This window comes from Alosa pseudoharengus, unplaced genomic scaffold (genome assembly GCF_046254945.1).
Source record: "Alosa pseudoharengus isolate Yale_2024_CS ecotype anadromous, Long Island Sound unplaced genomic scaffold, YU_APseudo_1.1 YU_APseudo_1.1_scf_17, whole genome shotgun sequence".
NCBI lineage: Eukaryota > Metazoa > Chordata > Actinopteri > Clupeiformes > Clupeidae > Alosa > Alosa pseudoharengus.
Window position 1 is genome coordinate 10,232,927 of NW_027468640.1, and position 18,098 is coordinate 10,251,024.

The window sequence follows — 18,098 nt, forward strand, 5'->3', positions numbered from 1 at the left end:
AACTCACACATTCCTGCATTAAAAATTGTGGGCTGGTTTACTAAATGTATGCGCTCATTTGACTAAATTGCCTAATGCCTATGCCAGACACTTCCTGGAAGGGTTTTCAGCCAGCTCATACATTTCCAATGAATGGTGGTGTAACAACTATTGTTTTAGCGTACCTGTCTACACGTACCCGGTTGGATGTTGAACTACTGAATACGCACGTGAAGATGCTGAAGGATGTGTGTGAGGATATGTGTGTGTGTCATAAGTTGAACAAAAAGTTGCCCTGTTGGGCAAAAACAAGATATTCAGTATCTGAGGGAACACTAAAGGAGCGGAATATAACAGAAGATGCCATTACGATGCTCCACCGGAAATATATGTGCAGGAAGAAGAGCCTTCTGCTGCATATAGTCCATTGTGCTCTCGTTTTGATTCACTTAAACAGGTTTTTTCGATTCAGTAAAATTAGTGCACACTATGCGGTAAAGCAAGCATATGATTTACTAAAATGTGTGCACAATCTGGTAAAATGAGAGCAGGATTTAGTCAAATGAGCGCTCAATTAAGTAAAATGAGCACACATTCTCTTAATAAAATACTAAAAATCAAATCTTTGCTAGTTGTTTTGTATTTTGAGAGAACGTTTTACTAAAACATACTTCTTTTCTCTAAAATGTGCGCTTGTTTTACTAAAATGTTTGCGCAGTCTAAAGCATGGACTAATTTTACTAAACTATGAGCTTTTTGTCTTAAATCTTAAGCTTGTTTTAAAATGTGGGATCAAAATAATTCAAATGAGCACACAATGTAAATAAAAGGAGAGCACTATTTAGTGAAGCGATTTTGTAAAACGAGCACACGTTCTCTCAATGTATATAAAAATGACACCTCCAAGGCTCCATATATTACATAATGATTATTAAGAATAATGTTATTGTAGAACTATTCAACATATTCATGAATAGTGATATGCATGCTGTTTTAATACATAATATATTTTAAAAGTGTACCACCACTCAAGGAGATATGATGATATATTATGATAAATAAATGACACTAAATATGAATGCTACAGATGCATAATATTGAAAGGACACCTGTGAAAACCTTTCCTGAATGTAGAGTTCAGTTGCATCTCATATTACATATAATACAGCATTTTTACCTGAAGTCAAAAGTATAAAAAGACTAGCCTATGTTTTAAGAATAAATGAACTACTTTTAAAGTGTATGTCAAACAAACAATCTAATGCTGCTTTAATACTGTACAATGCCCTTGACATGATAATAACCTGAAACAATTCATGTTGTTATATTCTCTACTGAATAATTAACATGAGTCATTTATAATATTCCACCCTGTCAAGTACTAGTAAATGCAATAATTTGTTCCCTGACATGAAAAAGGATGTCATTATGTTATCAACATATTCAAATACAATATTACAATAATTAAAAAGGCACATATTTTCTAAAGTTCAGTACAACTCTTATGGTTGGCTATGTTCATGCTACTCATGCGGCTAACAAAGTTTCATGTTAACAATGCTACACGAAAACAACACCAATCATGACTTAATACCGATACTATTGCATATGCTTCCGTGTCAAGTCATTTTGGCCAAACTCAGTTTTACAACCAATATTGCTAGACCTGCCAAAAGGCCATGCACACACACACACACACAGAAGATCAGTGTTTGGGGATAAAAAGGGAACTGTTTGGGGATGAACACCCCTCGAGGAAGGTAGACATTTATGACACACTGGCTCCCCCTGTGTTGGAATATATGCGCTACAATCAAATATCAGGCAACATTTTGTGATTTACTTCTGTTCTTGTTCATTCTGATTTATTTTCTGATTCATGAGGTCTGGAATACTGGCATAGTTATAGAGTTTTAGAATGCAGGGGCTCTCAATGACTTGGTGTTGGTTGGTTCTGCAACTCTCTAAACCAAAACTCTGGTTTAAAGAGTTGTAGAAGGCAGCAAGGAGAAAGGGTGGTCTGGTGTTGTAGAAGGATTGTCTGGAGGTTGCTTAGAGAGTTCTAGAATGCAGGAACTTGTTTGAAGAGTTCTTGAATGCAGAGACTTATCTGGAAAGTTCTAGAATGCAGAAACCTGTCTGAAGAGCTCAAGACCACAAGAAAGCCTTTTCAAGGGAAAGGATTGTTGGGGTGTAGTTGAAGCTAGTTGTAGAAGTAGTTGAAGCTGTTTTCTGGAGATGTCCAGAATACATAAACTTGTCCGAAGAGTTCTAGTCACGTCTCTCTCAGGGGAAAGGCTTAGTGGGGGTGTAGTTGAAGAGTTCTAGTCACGTCTCTCTCAGGGGAAAGGCTCAGTGGGGGTGTAGTTGAAGCTGGCATCCAGGAACATGGCCAGAGTGCCCAGCGTGGTGATGATGACGAAGAGCCAGAAGAAGAGGCGGTCCACCACCACGGCGATGTACTGCCAGTCATCCGTCATCTGGGGACATACACAATGAATTATGTGAGAAGGATGGAAAAGTAATACTGTGTGTGTGTGTGTGTGTGTCTGTGTACACAGTATGTGTGTGTGTGTGTGGGGAACCCACTGTATCATCTATATCCTGGTTCTTCAGCTGTTCGGCCATGTAGGTAACAGCAGAGATGGCAGACTTGAGGTTGGGAGGGAGGATGAGACAGTAGCTGTCACTGTCAAAGTACTTCTGCAGCTGCACAGTACTGTCACTGTAGACACACACACACACACACACACACAGGCAGACAGAAAGAAACACAGATACACACAAATAAAGAGAATTAAAGCACATAAATGGAAATGTTTTGACTTAAGTACACACACACACACACACACGATGTACACACACACACACACACAATGTGACATTTTGGTCAACAGCACCAATTGTAGGGGATGGCCTGTTTGTGTTGAGGTGTGTACGTGTGTGTACCTGTTTATGTGTATGTGTGTGTGTGTGTGTGTGTGTGTGTGTGTGTGTGTACATAAATGCTCATGAAGTACTCTGAGGTGACTGTGTGATTGAGAGTTGCCTGTATATTATTTCCTGCTTCTCAAGGACGACCTGTTTTTGTTATGCTTTGTTTTTTTTCCTAACAGGGATTATCTGTTCAAAGCCACACATCCGGATGTGTGCATAACATGAATTCAGTGTTACGGACACACTCAGACACACATGTGCTCTCACAAGGACAAATGCACACACACACACACTCGCACATGGGTCTTCCACCACACGTAACACATCTACATTCAAAGGCACAAACACACTTGTATCTCCAATGTGCATTACAGGTGCATTACATCTCATGTATTCTCAGAGTCTCCACACCTACACACTTATAGATAAACACACACAAACAAACACACACACACACACACACACACACACACACACAAACACACACACATGAAAAAGAAACACAAAACATCCACACATACTTGCATATAAACACACACACACAGATGCATACACACTGACGTCTTCCTGTCCTCTGCACATCATGCACGGCCATACCAGAGGGACAGGAATGCATGTGGTTGGCTGTTTGACCTTCTAAATACACCCCGTGTTAACGGGTGTGTGCCTCGCCACGCGCTGGCCCTCACACACACACCACACACACACACACCACACACACACACACACACACCACCACACACACACACACACACCACACACACACACACACACACACACACACACACACACACACACACAGAGAAGCCACCCCAAACACCCTGTGACCCCGCTACCACGGATACGACCCAGGAAGTAAGTCGGGTGTGGCCACAGTAGACATTTTTCTCACTGTATACTGTGACTTTGCCACTACTCTGGAATGCATATGGCATAGTGCAAGTGCTATAAACACTTCAGGCCCATTCAGACTGCAAGAGATCAGTGTAGTCGCTGAACCATGGTTTTTGTAGTAATGTCTAGCAATGGCGTACTCCATGTAGTTATTTCTGATGGAAGCTTTCTGTTCAGCAATTCTTCTTTCTTTTTGTTTGGCCAATATACATTAAGCCATAAGACCAAGGTAAACTTCACTGTGCAAACAACAGTGGATTTCACAATTACACAACACAATATTTCTGTTAGACGGCTATCATGTTGAAATCAGACTGTGCAACAAGACCTGGTGACACATAATTCCCATAATTCCATTCTCATTAAGATCGATCTCAGCTCCCATGACCACATCAAATGAGGGGAGTGGGATCTGACATGAGACTCTCTGGCTCCTCACACCACCCTGGTGCTGACGGGCACAGGAGTGTGTGTGTGTGTGTGTGTGTGTGTGTGTGTGTGTGTGTGTGTGTGTGTGTATGTGTGTGTGTGTGTGTGTGTGTGTGTGTGTGTCTGGCTCCTCACGCCACCCTGGTGCTGACAGGCACAGGAATGTGTGTGTGTGTGTGTGTATGTGTGTGTGTGAGGATTGGTGGTGGGTGTGTGGTGTGCATGTGAGCATGTCTGCCTTCTCACGCCACCCTGGTGCTGAGGAGCACAGGAGTGTGTGTGTGTGTGTGTGTGTGTGAGAGAGAGTGTGTGTGTATGTTTGTGTGTGTGTGTGTATGTGTGTGTCTGGATCCTCATGCCACCCTGGTGCTGACGAGCACAGGAGTGTGTGTTTCTTGGTTTGTTTCTTTGTGTGTGTGTGTGTGTGTGTGTGTGTGTGTGTGTCTGGATCCTCATGCCACCCTGGTGCAGAGGAGCCATTGGGCACCCGTGGTCCTGAATGTACCGTCTGTCAGCTTGACGGGCGGCCCGGTACAAGCGTGTGGCACCACTGAGTGTGTGTGCGTTTGTGTGTGTGTGTGGGGGTGTGGGTATATAAGTATATATTGCATGTGAAATCAGATGTTTTCAAAAATACATACTTAATGATGTATGTGTGTGTGTGTGTGTGTGTGTGTGTGTGTGTATATATATGTGTGTGTGTGTGTGTGTGTGTGTGTGTGTGTTTGTGCGTGTAAGAAGCTATGCTCGTGTCTGCATGCCTGAAACGTTCCACCAAATCTATTCATTACAGCAGACAGATGGAGCCTCTCTTTCACACCATCTTAACAGCACACGCACACTGACACACACACACACACACACACACAGGTTACAATGTCACCCACTTCCTGAACATGGACTTGTGAGTACTATTTTGTATAAATAATGATGATTAATGCTATCAAATGAAGACACACCAACTTCCTGTGAAGCCACTACTGTATATATTACAAAGTGTATGGTTAGAAACATACACACAGACAGGTGCACGGAACACCACGCCCCCATCCACACACACACACACACACACACACACACACACACACACACACACACACACACACACACAAATATACACACTAACCAACTAGACCCCCTCCCCCACCACACACACACACATGCACATTGTGTAGGTCTTCCACCTCCTATGCTATTGACTCCCAATACATTTCCCCTTGCTGATTCACCATGGGTCCCCCCTCTGCTCTTCTTACCCTCTCACATTCTGCCTCCTCTCTTTTATTTGCCCCAGGCTAGGATTAGCCACTAATGCCCAAGCTAAACAGAGGCTTAGGGGCCCGGCGACTGGCGCGGGCACCCCAGACTTAGCACGGGCTGAAGCAGATGCCCTTGCTTGGGCAGGAGAGATGCCCACGAGTGCGGACCCACAGAGGCAGGTTTATGAGCCGCACCACAACACACACACACACACACACACGCACGCACACACACACATGAACACATTATGAGCCGCAACGCAACACAGGGCAGTGGGAGTGGAGGAGATGCTCTACAGGAGGATATCCACCGAGGGACGTAGTCACACACACACACACACACACACACACACACACACACACACACACATGCACACACAACGCACACACACACACACGCACGCACACACACACACAGTATGCACATACTTTATGGGAAAGGCTCAAATCTCTTAGGAAGGCTATCAAAATATTTCTATTCTATAACTTTAATCTGCAATAATACTCAGGTAGGATTTACTGGTTAAGCAGGACTTCTTTTATGGCCACCCAATGCATACACAGACAATAACATGGATGCCATGAAGTCAAACATGGAATTAATCCAAATTCACAAAGACTAAAGCTTAGACTTGAAAGATATGCCAAAGATCCTGAATTCTATGGATTATAATTTGGTAAACCATTACATGTCAGTAAAACTTGAAACGTGTTCCCCTTGTTTGGTATAGGAAGGTTTCCCACAGCTTGGTGTCAGATTCCTGCAACGTCTGCCAATAAAAGCTGAAAACAGGCCCATGCCATACCAACCGTTTAGCTACCATACGTGTACAAAGATGGATGCCACCGGTGATTTTGATAAGGAAATGAACAGTTATTTATTTATTTATTTTTGAGCCTCACTAATCGCCGTCAGGGTTTTATGTGAAAAACATTGTGCTATACAAATAAAACTTACTTGACTTGACATTGTTGCATACTGTCATCATTTCAGAATATTCATGATGTGTATATATATATATATATATATATATATATATATATATGTGTATATATTATATATTCAGAAGGTGCCATGTTGATTTTTTTTAGGTTTAAAAACTGTGTTTGTGTTTAAGACAAACCAAACACTCTAAAACTTTACATTGCACCTTTAAGTCTTGTTCTCACCTGCCTCTCCAGGGCATGACTAGCGCCGGGTCGATTTTACGGACAAAATACTCCCCACCTGGCCTGCGGCTCTCCAGGCGTATGTGACTGAGGGGCGTGTCATCATGTGACTCCTCCTCCTCCGGTGGCTCTTCTGGGTGTGGCCTCTGCATGCCAATGTACTTGGGCAGGAAGTGGATGAAGACCTGGGATGAGGGTAAGATATCGGAATGATAAACATGTGGTGGACATGCGGTGTGTGTGTTCGCAAATAGTCAGGATGACGGAGAAGAGAGACAGACACACACACACACACAGACATAAACACACACACAAATACACACACACACACACACACATGCATGCATTCTTTGTCTTCAGGTTCTAGGGATACTGTGCTAGGGGTGTCGCGATATACCGGTTCTGTGATCATGTCAATGAAATATATGACAGTTTAGCTAACCCTTCTAATTTTTGGAAAGTTATAAAATCACTGCCTTCAGGCTCTAGGGCAGTGTTTCTCAAACTTTTTCAGACCAAGGACCACTTAACCAATAAAAAAACCCTCACGGACCACCTAGCTAAAAAAACTGTTGATCTACTTCAACAGTATACAGTATTACACAATAGGCCTACTCACTGAACCACCTTGCCTATTGTCTTTGCACCTTGCTTATTGTGTCAGAGAATTCAATTCATACTATTTAAATTGGTGTAGCTTACATGGGCAGTGTTGTTGCAGAACTCTTTGGATTTACATACACCTTGGTGGTAACACTTTCTTTGAAGGTTGTATTTATAATGCCCTATGAATGCATTCATAATGTTTTATAAGGTGTCTATAAAGCATTGTAATGCTCATTATTACCATCTATATGTATTCACAAGTCGTCATAACCAACTTCATGATGCATTATAACAGCTAATTATGAATGATTATAATTTTAATCTGAATAATTCATTATAAATATGTCAAGATCTGCCTATTCACTTGTCAGTTTTATGATGCATCATAACTACTTTGCTTTGTTAAATGCGTATAGTAATGCATAAAGAGTTTTGACTTCTACTGTAGTCCTATATATCTATAGCTATAAGTATATGTAACAAAGTTATAACTAGATGTACCGCGTAGCGGTACAAAATATGACCGCCGCTCAGTCCTGCACATCCATTCCGCAAAAATAAATCATATTAATGAATTTGTCTCCATCTTCTACTCCATCCCCCACTCTTGAAACTTTTGTGTATGCTTGTTTGGAATGTGTGTTTGCACACATTCCGCACACAAAGTAGCCTACTGGCGCTGCAAAGGTGAATAGATTTGTTTCTGGGCCAAAAAATCTGTAACATTGTTATAAAACCTTTAAAATCTCTAAACAATCACAAGTAGGGCAGTTCATCACAGTCCATCCATTGCAACTGGACTGATGAAAGGTACACCTGTAGGCTACATTGTATTTGGGAAAAGCAGAAGGTAGCAGCATAATGTATTTATTAATTTATTATTAAACAAAACAATCCCTGTCAGTTCCATGCAGTTTTCAAAAGCTATCAAGAAGAGAGGTCATGTCATGGATTTTTGTGAATGTTTCTTCTTCTACATATGCATACGTTTAGTCATCTAGTTCAAATGATATTCAGCTTTATTGTCAATGCACAAATTAAATACCAGTAGTCTAAAACAAAATGCCGTTTTACCCAGTGGTGCAATTGCAAATAACTGACATGTCCAAAGGGCCTTCATGAAATGCGTTGCGAGACTGTTCATACACATTTTAACGGGCAAAGTTAAAGAGCTACTCTCCGTTATTGTTTGTGCAAATAATATGCTGATTCATGTTCCTTTGCATTTTGCAACCATGAGGTCAATGGTTAAGCTCAATCTTTTGACGCAATCTTTTGATTTTCACCCAGCCTAGTCCATGGTAGGCGCCCGATAGAAATATTGTTTAATTTTGCGTTTGAGATATCCACGCACTGGCGCCCCCCCTGCGACGTGTTCGCCCCCCGGTTTTAGAGTTATTCTAAATGCAAAAATGCATAGAGGGAGTTATGACAAAACCGTGACTGTTAACAAACTATAAGCTATATAAGGTAGGCCCTATGCTAGGCCTATTACACAACACAAATTGTCGCTAGGCTATGCTGGCGACCCAAATAAAATCTCCGTTGGAACCAATGGCTTACACCTTACAGTATCAAGCTGCCACCTCTTGGCGAAAAGTTAATAGTTTTGCATATCAGTAGTAATACATTTCACGTAGCTGTGAATCACGGAAAGGGCGAATGAAGTGGACACTTCTAAATGGAACCCAACCCACTGTACAGTAGCTCAAGGTCTGTGGCTAAAGTAGCCATAATGAAAGCGTTATCATTGTTTGGATACTTCACACACACGTGTTTTTTAATCGCATAGACTACAACTACCAAGCTGGAATCAAAGCACATCGACTCCCCTCTCACAACCTAAACACGCACTTCGAACAAACAAAAAGCGCCTCAGTCTCACGGAATAGCCATAGGCAAAACTGTATCTGACCGGTGTAACGTTGGTACTAAATCATTCATCGCAAAGAATGATTTTTGTAGCACGTGCAACAAATATGTGTAGGTACAGCCCTGCCCTGAATACATCTCAACGTGCGCTCTAAAACATCTGGTTTAAATGGAGATGTAGATCATCACGGGATCATAGAGAGGTTATCTTTCAGGTAGCCTATATATTTTCCATTAAAAAACCATCACGTAGCGAACGTGTTGTGGCTAACTCACTTAGCTCCTGTTAGTAGCCTAGGTTATGGTCATAAGCAAATGAGATGACAGTCGAAAGATACAATTAGTGCTGTTATCGATTTGCTTGGTAGCCTATAAACGCATTTATGGTTTTCTACAAATACATCAATAATCAAATTGGCCTCCATCACTCAACCATGCTAACGGTAACATTATTTTACCTACGTTCTGCTATTGATAAGATTAAAGCAACACCAAAGAGTTTTTTGTACCTTAAAATAATGTTTCCAAAATCGTTTCAGTGGTTCATCAACTCGTAACAGGGTGAACGGCACTTTCTGCATTCGCTTCGCGGCCCTCTATCGGCTATAACCGCACTATGTAAGTTTGCCAGATCGGGTAGCGGATCTGTAGTTCGATGGAATGAGACATGAGAAACTACAAATTTGACTTGCATCTGATGTCGCAATACATTGTAGGCTACTTTCATAAAATCATGCAACATATTCTACCTTGTCTGTGGCAAGGCCGTAGCCATGATGTCAACATTGGGGGGGACCAAATCTGTGGTGCAGTGTGAATTTCAATAACAGAATTTTAATAAATTTCCTGCCATGCAAAAATATTATTAAAATCACAAACAAGTCATTAGTTAAGTCAGTCAATTAGGATATACCAAACTTTTGACGGACATAGGCACGGATGGATTATGAAGCCCTGGGCATAGATGCAAAAAAACCCCTCCTCTGTTAAGATAGGGGGGCCCGGGGGCATACTTCCCCGGAAGACTTAAAAAAAAAAATGACCCTTTATATTATGACGACTTGTGAGTTTTGTGGAAATAGAAGAGAAGGGCGGAGAAGCAACTTCACACAGTCTTAGGCTTCAGGGCCCCCTGAGCTCTTGGGCCCCGTAGGTCCATTCAATAATTGATCCCTGGACATAGACCTGTGGTATGACTCCATTTGTCTCCAAAATGTATATTTTAAAAGAAAATACAAACTAGAGTATCTTTGATAACCTCTATATTACACTGAATGCTTACTCATTTGTTTGGACCTAGCCCAATCATATTTTGTATTTTGATTTTATTATTCTGGCGGCTAATCACACAATTTTAAGGTTGTTTGAAAGGGATGGGATTCAATATAGGCTACTAAGACAGGTCCCTCTTCTGTCTGACTCACCTCAAGTTACCCTATGCATTATAGGCTGGTTTCTGACAGAAATTACATTTTGTGTTAAAATGTAGAAACACAGCCTTTATTTGGTGAATGGAGGTGGAAATTCCTTTCTTTGGTTAAGGTCCGCGATTTACATGAACTGTAGGCCATCACCGCCATTGTAAACGTTTTTTCAACTTTTGTGCCGTCGCCACATTTGAGTGCTACGTTTTGCCTGCATGGATGTGCGATTGTGTGCGCATCTAAATGTAACATGCAAGATGCAACAGCCATTTCTAAGAGGCTTATAAACCGGTTCATTTCTGACGTTACTACTAGCATATGAATGCATTATTTATGTTGTAAGACATGTGAAAGAAATGAATGACACAGGCACGCACAAATTCAAATGAAAGGACACTACGTTTCACTTTCGCTATCATTGCGAGAAAATAGGCTACAATATGGAAAATGCTTCAAAGTTACCTTTGAGTCTGATCAGCTTCAAAAATGAATGGGGTTTCCTTAGACAGTGCTACACCTTTCCAACAAGTTTTGTGAGAATTGTACCGGTATCTTTTGCGATGTTATTGACAGCCCGCACCACAGTAGGGTGCAGAAAGCTTTTGATAGCGCACGCCTCAAACGATAAACGCAAAACCTCCAGGACAAACCACTCACAGTGTACTCTCTGAAACCATGAATAGGTCACTAATTTGTGTGTTATTTACGTTTGATTGCATTTCAGATGGCGGGACTTGTTGGTTTCCTGTAGTAGCCTATAGCGTTTTTTTCTTTATTTTTTTGTATGTCCGAATATTGGGGGGGACATTTTGGTCACATCTGAATATTGGGGGGGACACGTCCCCCCCAAAGTCTATGGTGACTACGGCCCTGGTCTGTGGACATTGTTATTTGCAAAGCCGCGCTGGATAAACAAATAGGCTAGTGCAGAGGAAAAGTTCTTTGGTGTTGCTTTAACGTAGCCTACCTGCAGTAAAAAACAAGCATGTCCGATAAACATTCTCAGATTTATTTCGGCTTCAAGAGGAAATGGGAATTACATGTCATGCAGAAATCATCCTACCCTTAGACGTTCTCTGCGGTAAACTACTGTAGCCTACAGTCTTGTCCTTGTAGGAAGCATAGTGTCTTTCCAACCCACTTTAGATTAACTTCCAACAAAATTACGTCTCACTGCAACGATGCGCCATCTAGTGGACAAACGACTACCTACTTATCGCCAATACTGGAAATGCAGCCATGATGATGATGATGAATATTTATTTTGGCTTTCTTTTAATCCTACTGAATTTGTAATTATGTATCGGCCGTTCTAATACCGATAGTATGTGGGTACCTGTGTGTGTGTGTGCATGTGTATATGTGTGCACCACCATCTACAGGCCAATGAGTGTAGAGTCACTAAATGTACACATAACTTAATTTTTTAGACCCCCCCATGGATGAAATTCTACGAAACTTGGCATACCCCCAGAGAATGTCAGGTTAATCATACACATACAATTTGGTGCAGTTCTGAACGTCTTTACTGAAGAGAGGGGCGATTAAAGCAGAATGATATTGCATTTTCATTTTTTACCGGGGGGGTGCAAATCACAAATGAGTGATTATGGGCTAAGTTGATGTGGGCCCTTGAGACCAACATACCATAAAAATTTCTTCATCCTCGGTGCCACGGTTCAGGTAGTTATTTAGGAAAAACTGCATTTTTTGGGTTTCGGGGGGCCCAGCGCGGAGGGGGAGTGGCCCCCGGGGACCAAACGAAATTTTTCCGTAAAAGTCTAGTGGGGCTACATACCCACCAAATTTCATGTGCCCCGGTGTTTCGGTGCCCCGGGTATCGTTGACCAAAATTTCAGGAAGTAGATGACGGGAAAAAAAAAAGAAAAAAAAACAAAAAACTTTGACAATCCCTATATGACCGCTTCGCTAGCTTCGCTAGCGGCGGTCATAATAATTTATACATCTCCCTATAGCACACAATTATAAACAGCTATGCAATATCATAAGTGTTATTTGTCAGCTCTAAGTAAAGTGACAAGAATATGACCCTATTATTGACAGATATAAGTTCACTGAGTAATTAAAGGGTGCAATGAACTAAGTACCGAGTCTAGCATCTTTACCCCATATGCACAATATTATAAATGACTATGTTAATGTCATAGGTGTTATTTGAATATAAGAAATATAAGAATATGACCCTATTATCCTACAATGAAATGAGAGCCTGGACAGTAAAGACAAAAGGAATGCATTTAGTTCACTTTATTTTCATTTAAACCAAAGGTCTATTTTGATTCGAACAATCTTTCATAATGACCCAAGATAGATTTCAGTGGCATTGTGAGTTTTATTCCAATAATAACCACCACCACAAAATATAGGATCGTGTCGTGCCACTTTTTCGGCCTGTCTCATTGTGTTTGTGTAATGTGCTCAGAGCATTGATAATCAGTCTGATTATGTGTGTTAGTTTAAATGAAAATAAAGTGAACTAAATGCATTCCTTTTGTCTTTACTGTCCAGGCTCTCATTTCATTGTACCTCATATTTGTTTATAATAACCTTATATCTATTTATAACAACACCTCATTTGCTTTACTTTACCTAAAGCTGACAAATAACACCTATGACATTAACATAGTCATTTATAATATTGTGCATATGGGGTAAAGATGCTAGACTCGGTACTTAGTTCATTGCACCCTTTAATTACTCAGTGAACTTATATCTGTCAATAATAGGGTCATATTCTTGTCACTTTACTTAGAGCTGACAAATAACACTTATGATATTGCATAGCTGTTTATAATTCTGTTCTGTACGGAGATGTATAAATTATTATAACTTTATTACATATACTTATAACTATAGATATATATAGGACTACAGTAGATGTCAAAACTCTTTATGCATCACAATACGCATTTAACAAAGCAAAGTAGTTATGATGCATCATAAAACTGACAAGTGAATAGGCAGATCTTGACATATTTATAATGCATTATTCAGATATTTCATTCATAATTAGCTGTCATAATGCATCATGAAGTTGGTTATGACGACTTGTGAATACATATAGATGGTAATAATGAGCATTACAATGCTTTATAGACACCTTATAAAACATTATAAATGCATTCATAGGGCGTTATTGGTTCAATATTGCAAACAACTCATCTATATTATATTTTACCACGTCTGCTCGCGGACCACTTGAGATAGCTTACGGACCACCAGTGGTCCCCGGACCACACTTTGAGAAACACTGCTCTAGGGATACTGTGCTGCCAAAAGCATTGAAGTTGAATGATAAAAAGTATGCTAGCTTCCCTAAACCAGAACTTGATATCTTCTGGTTTGTTGTTTGAGCATGCAACACCACAACAGATGAGACAAGAGGATTACTTTTTGTCTAGAAAAAATGTACCTTTCGATTTTGACCTTGTTCCAACACAGGAGGTATATGATGCTCTTATAAGGTTAAATGCCAAGAAATCCCCTGGTCCTGATGGGTTGGATCAATACTTGTTTAATAATTGCTGCTGAACATATTGCAGAACCTTTGACACACATTTTCAACCTGACTATTGAAACTGGATTAATACCTACATTATTGTATTATTATATTATTTAACCAAGGTTTTAGAAGGGCTTTTAGAAGTGACCAGCTGAAAGATTATTTAGCAACAAAAAAGGTTTTAAATGATTTGCAGTAAAAAAACACAGCAATGTCACTGCCACTAGGAAAGTGTTAAAGGATTTCATATGTGCTATTGATTCTTCAAATATTGTGCTGCGCTGTTCTGATCTTTCAAAGCCGTTTGACACAGTTGACCACTCTGTCCTGTCTCAGAGAATGGTGGATATTGAAATGTCTTCAAAAGCCGTCAAATGGTTTGGCAACTACTTGAGTGGCAGAACACAATGTGTTCAGGTTGATGGTGTGTCCTCAAACTCCTAACTTATACAAAATGGTGTCCCCCAGAGGTCCATTTCGGGTCCCATTTGATTTACTATTTATATAAATGACTTGTGTCAAAATGTCACAAAAGCAAAGTGTCATTTTTATGCGGATGACACCGTTTTGTATTGTTCTGCCTCATCCTTAGCAAGTGCCTCAGAAGAACTGCAATCTGTTTTTAACATTATTCAGAATATTCTCCATAAATTGAGACTTGTACTAAACTCTGACAAAACTAAAATGATGTGCTTCTCTAAATCAAGGAACACAGACGATGCTTTTCAGATTGTCACACTAGATGAGAAAGTAATTCAACGAGTATCAGTCTACAAAAATCTTGTTTCTTCTTAGAAGAAAATCTGTCTTTCAAGCATCATACAGGGTGTCTAACAAAAAAACTTAGAGTGAAGTTGGGTTTCTATTATAGAAACAAAGGCTGTTTCTCTTTTAGTGTGAGAAAAAACCTATACAAGCAACATTTCTGTCAATACTGGATTATGGTAATATTTCATACATTCATGCAAATCAATCTTCTCTGAAAATGCTGGATTCAGTATACAATGCAGCACTAAGACTTGTAACTAGTTTTCGTACTCATCACGGTAGCTTGCACAATTGCAGGTTGGAGCATTGGTATATTTTTCTTACTAAGGCCATACTATGTGAACTGCCTCCTTACTTATGTTCTCTCCTGACTCCTAAAGTATCACCAGGAATTGGAATCTTTGATTATATGGGCAAATCATGTTTGACATTCCCCGAATGCATGAAAGTTCCTTTAATGTTTTTGCACCCACATCTTGGTATAAATTGCAGAATCATCTTAAACTAGACTGCCTACCAACAATGACACAGTTTAAAACTAGGATAAAGGACTATTTGAGTATTAAATGCACATGTGCTGTTACTGAGAGTTGCTGGTGATCACGTTGAGATTATGTTAAATTGCCAACTGTCTTTTTCTGTTTTCTGTTTTTTGTTATTTACACACACATACACACATACACACACACACACACACACACACACACTGCTTACCTTGCGCACCCACAGCGGCATGTGATGAGTGCTGGGAGTACGGTGATGGAGGTTGAGCACCACCACGCTGAGGATGACAGAGAAGGTGACGAGGATCATGGTAAACATGACGTAGTTGACGATGATGGGGATGGCCAGGGAGGTCTCGGGGACTTTGTCCGCCAGCAGAAGCATGAACACAGTCAGGGCGATGAGGACCGAGATGGATAAGGTCATCTTCTCGCCTGTACCAAACACCCCATTGGAGAACACAGATACAGTGATTTCCCGTGTAATAGCCACATTGTGTATAAACCACAGGACAGTGTTTTATGCAAATTAAAATAACAAAACCATGTATTAACCACACTTGTGTTTTAACCACAGAATCAGATCGGTCTTTGATCATAAAGAAGAATGAAGAAAAGAAATGTATTCCTGTGTATTAACCTCATAGTTCAAGAGATGTTCCTAAATCAATGTAGGAACCTAGGTAAATAGTCGGGAAGTATTCATAGCACAGATTTCCCTCAACACATTTCACATTTTTAATTTCATGTAAAGAAATAAAAAGTATCTTCACTCTTCAACAAAAAACACATTAAAAGACAGATCACTGCAACACAAACACTGCATGTCACAACATGAAACACACTGTTTATCCATCTGTTGTTTCTCAGGAGAAGTTAAAGGCTTGTATAATAAATGTTAGTGCATACAGTAGGTGTACAATTGTAAACGTTTCAAAAAGAGGAACGTTTTCCGCTCATTTAATTGGTCAATGAATGAAACCCATAGTGCAAATGAGAACACAGACACTTGGATTTCATACTACTTTTCTCCCTCATTCTGTGATTACATCACAGGTAGCTGTATGTAAGTGATTGGTAGTAGCCTAGCCTAGGCTTTTATTACACAGAGAGAAAGAGAGAGGGAGAGAAAGAAAGAAAGAGAAAAACACACAAACACATTCAAACACACACACACAGAAAGAGAGATAGATAGAAATAGGGAGAGAGAGAGAGACCTGTGATTACACAAGCATTTTTGTGTGTGTGTGTGTTTGGTCTACTGTAGGTCACCTGCACCGGGCGGCAAATAGAACACAAATATGGCCAGCACACTGGTGAGAATGCAGGGCACGATGATGTTGATGATATAGAAGAGCGGCTTCCTCTCAATGATCAGGTAGAAGGTGATGTCCTCATACAGGTCGTCCCCCACATTCTTACGCGACGGCCGGTGACAAATCTGCCACTCTCCGTTCTCTGGAGAAGCACAGTGGAACATGAAAGGATGACTTACTGGAGAACACGAGGTCAAAGAACCTCACAAAATATCTTAAAACTGAGAGAGGATACTATATTACAATATTATGTTTTAAATATCTCATCACTGAGAGAGGATACAGGTATAGTACAATATTATGTTTTAAATATCTCATCACTGAGAGAGGTTACTAGCCTGGAAAATCCAGACCCTGGTAATCTAAGATTAAGGGTCTGGCCACGAACAATGTAATGGCCCAACTCGAGGGGTGGCAACAAGCATGCATTTGAAAATCTCACTGCACGCAACTGGATAACACTACGACCAATATTTACTGTCCTCCAACGTTGCAGCGCGTTGCACACGCTCTCGCAAGAACTCTGGATTTCCAGGGTAAGAGGTTACTGGTATAGTACAATATTATTTTATTTTATTATTTTAAATATTGCATCACTGAGAGAGAATACTATAGTACAATATTATGTTTTAAATATCTATCACTGAGACAGAATACGGTTATCATACAATATTATGTTTTGAAATTTCAGTCTGTATATGGTTTGAAATTACACTCTGGTTGGTACTTTAACTACTGTGATTGTCTTCTGGGTTTGTAAAAGCAGTATTCATTGTTACCCTAAAGCCTCCTTTCTACAATCCTGCTTGAATGTTATTGTTGTCATATGTTAATGTCACTTTGGATAAAGGCTTGACAAAATATGATTTTTTTTATTATTAATTCAGGGGTGCCAATAATTGTGTTTTTGTTCAAATATTTCTTTCTTCATGAGATATTTTTGCTTCTTGCTTCTCCTTCAAGGTTGAAATTAGATAAATGTATGAGTCTACAAACATATACAATAGAGACATCAGGTTATGTGTTTACATACTTACACAATAGAGACATTAGGTTATGAGTTTACATACTTACACAATAGAGACATTAGGTTGAGATCGTACACAACCCAATATCTATACTGACCTGTGAAAGCATTCTCATCAATAACTGCCTCGTGGATCTCATTGCCATTCTCGTCCAGTCCGTACTGCAAGTCCACTTCTGATGAGTCGTACGTGTACGAGCGGAAAACCATGGAGCAGTTTTGCCAGTCGAATGGGAAATAGGCCACCTGTAGGAGAGACGTGGCATTATCATTGCAGAGGGTCATGTTCTGTGATTAAGAGAATATTGCTGATGAAAACTGCTTAAGCTAGCACCATTTATTACAACAGCTCGCCATGGGACTGCAGTTGAAAATTAGCCGACTGACTAAC

The 18,098-nt window shown here is 40.2% G+C and overlaps 1 protein-coding gene across 1 annotated transcript in view; it reads right to left on the minus strand.

Moving 5' to 3' along the window:
* Positions 1-1,808: 1,808 nt before the first annotated feature.
* The window catches only part of chrnb1l (cholinergic receptor, nicotinic, beta 1 (muscle) like), a 24,673-nt gene continuing 8,383 nt past the window's right edge, over positions 1,809-18,098 (minus strand). The window contains exons 6-11 of the mRNA XM_076289632.1: positions 17,806-17,953; positions 16,637-16,822; positions 15,576-15,799; positions 6,669-6,853; positions 2,569-2,704; positions 1,809-2,459 (exon numbers count right to left, since the gene is read on the minus strand). Of these exons, the coding sequence (XP_076145747.1) occupies positions 2,319-2,459; positions 2,569-2,704; positions 6,669-6,853; positions 15,576-15,799; positions 16,637-16,822; positions 17,806-17,953 (1,020 nt within the window). The 3' untranslated portion in view covers positions 1,809-2,318. The remainder of the gene's footprint in view (positions 2,460-2,568; positions 2,705-6,668; positions 6,854-15,575; positions 15,800-16,636; positions 16,823-17,805; positions 17,954-18,098) is intronic.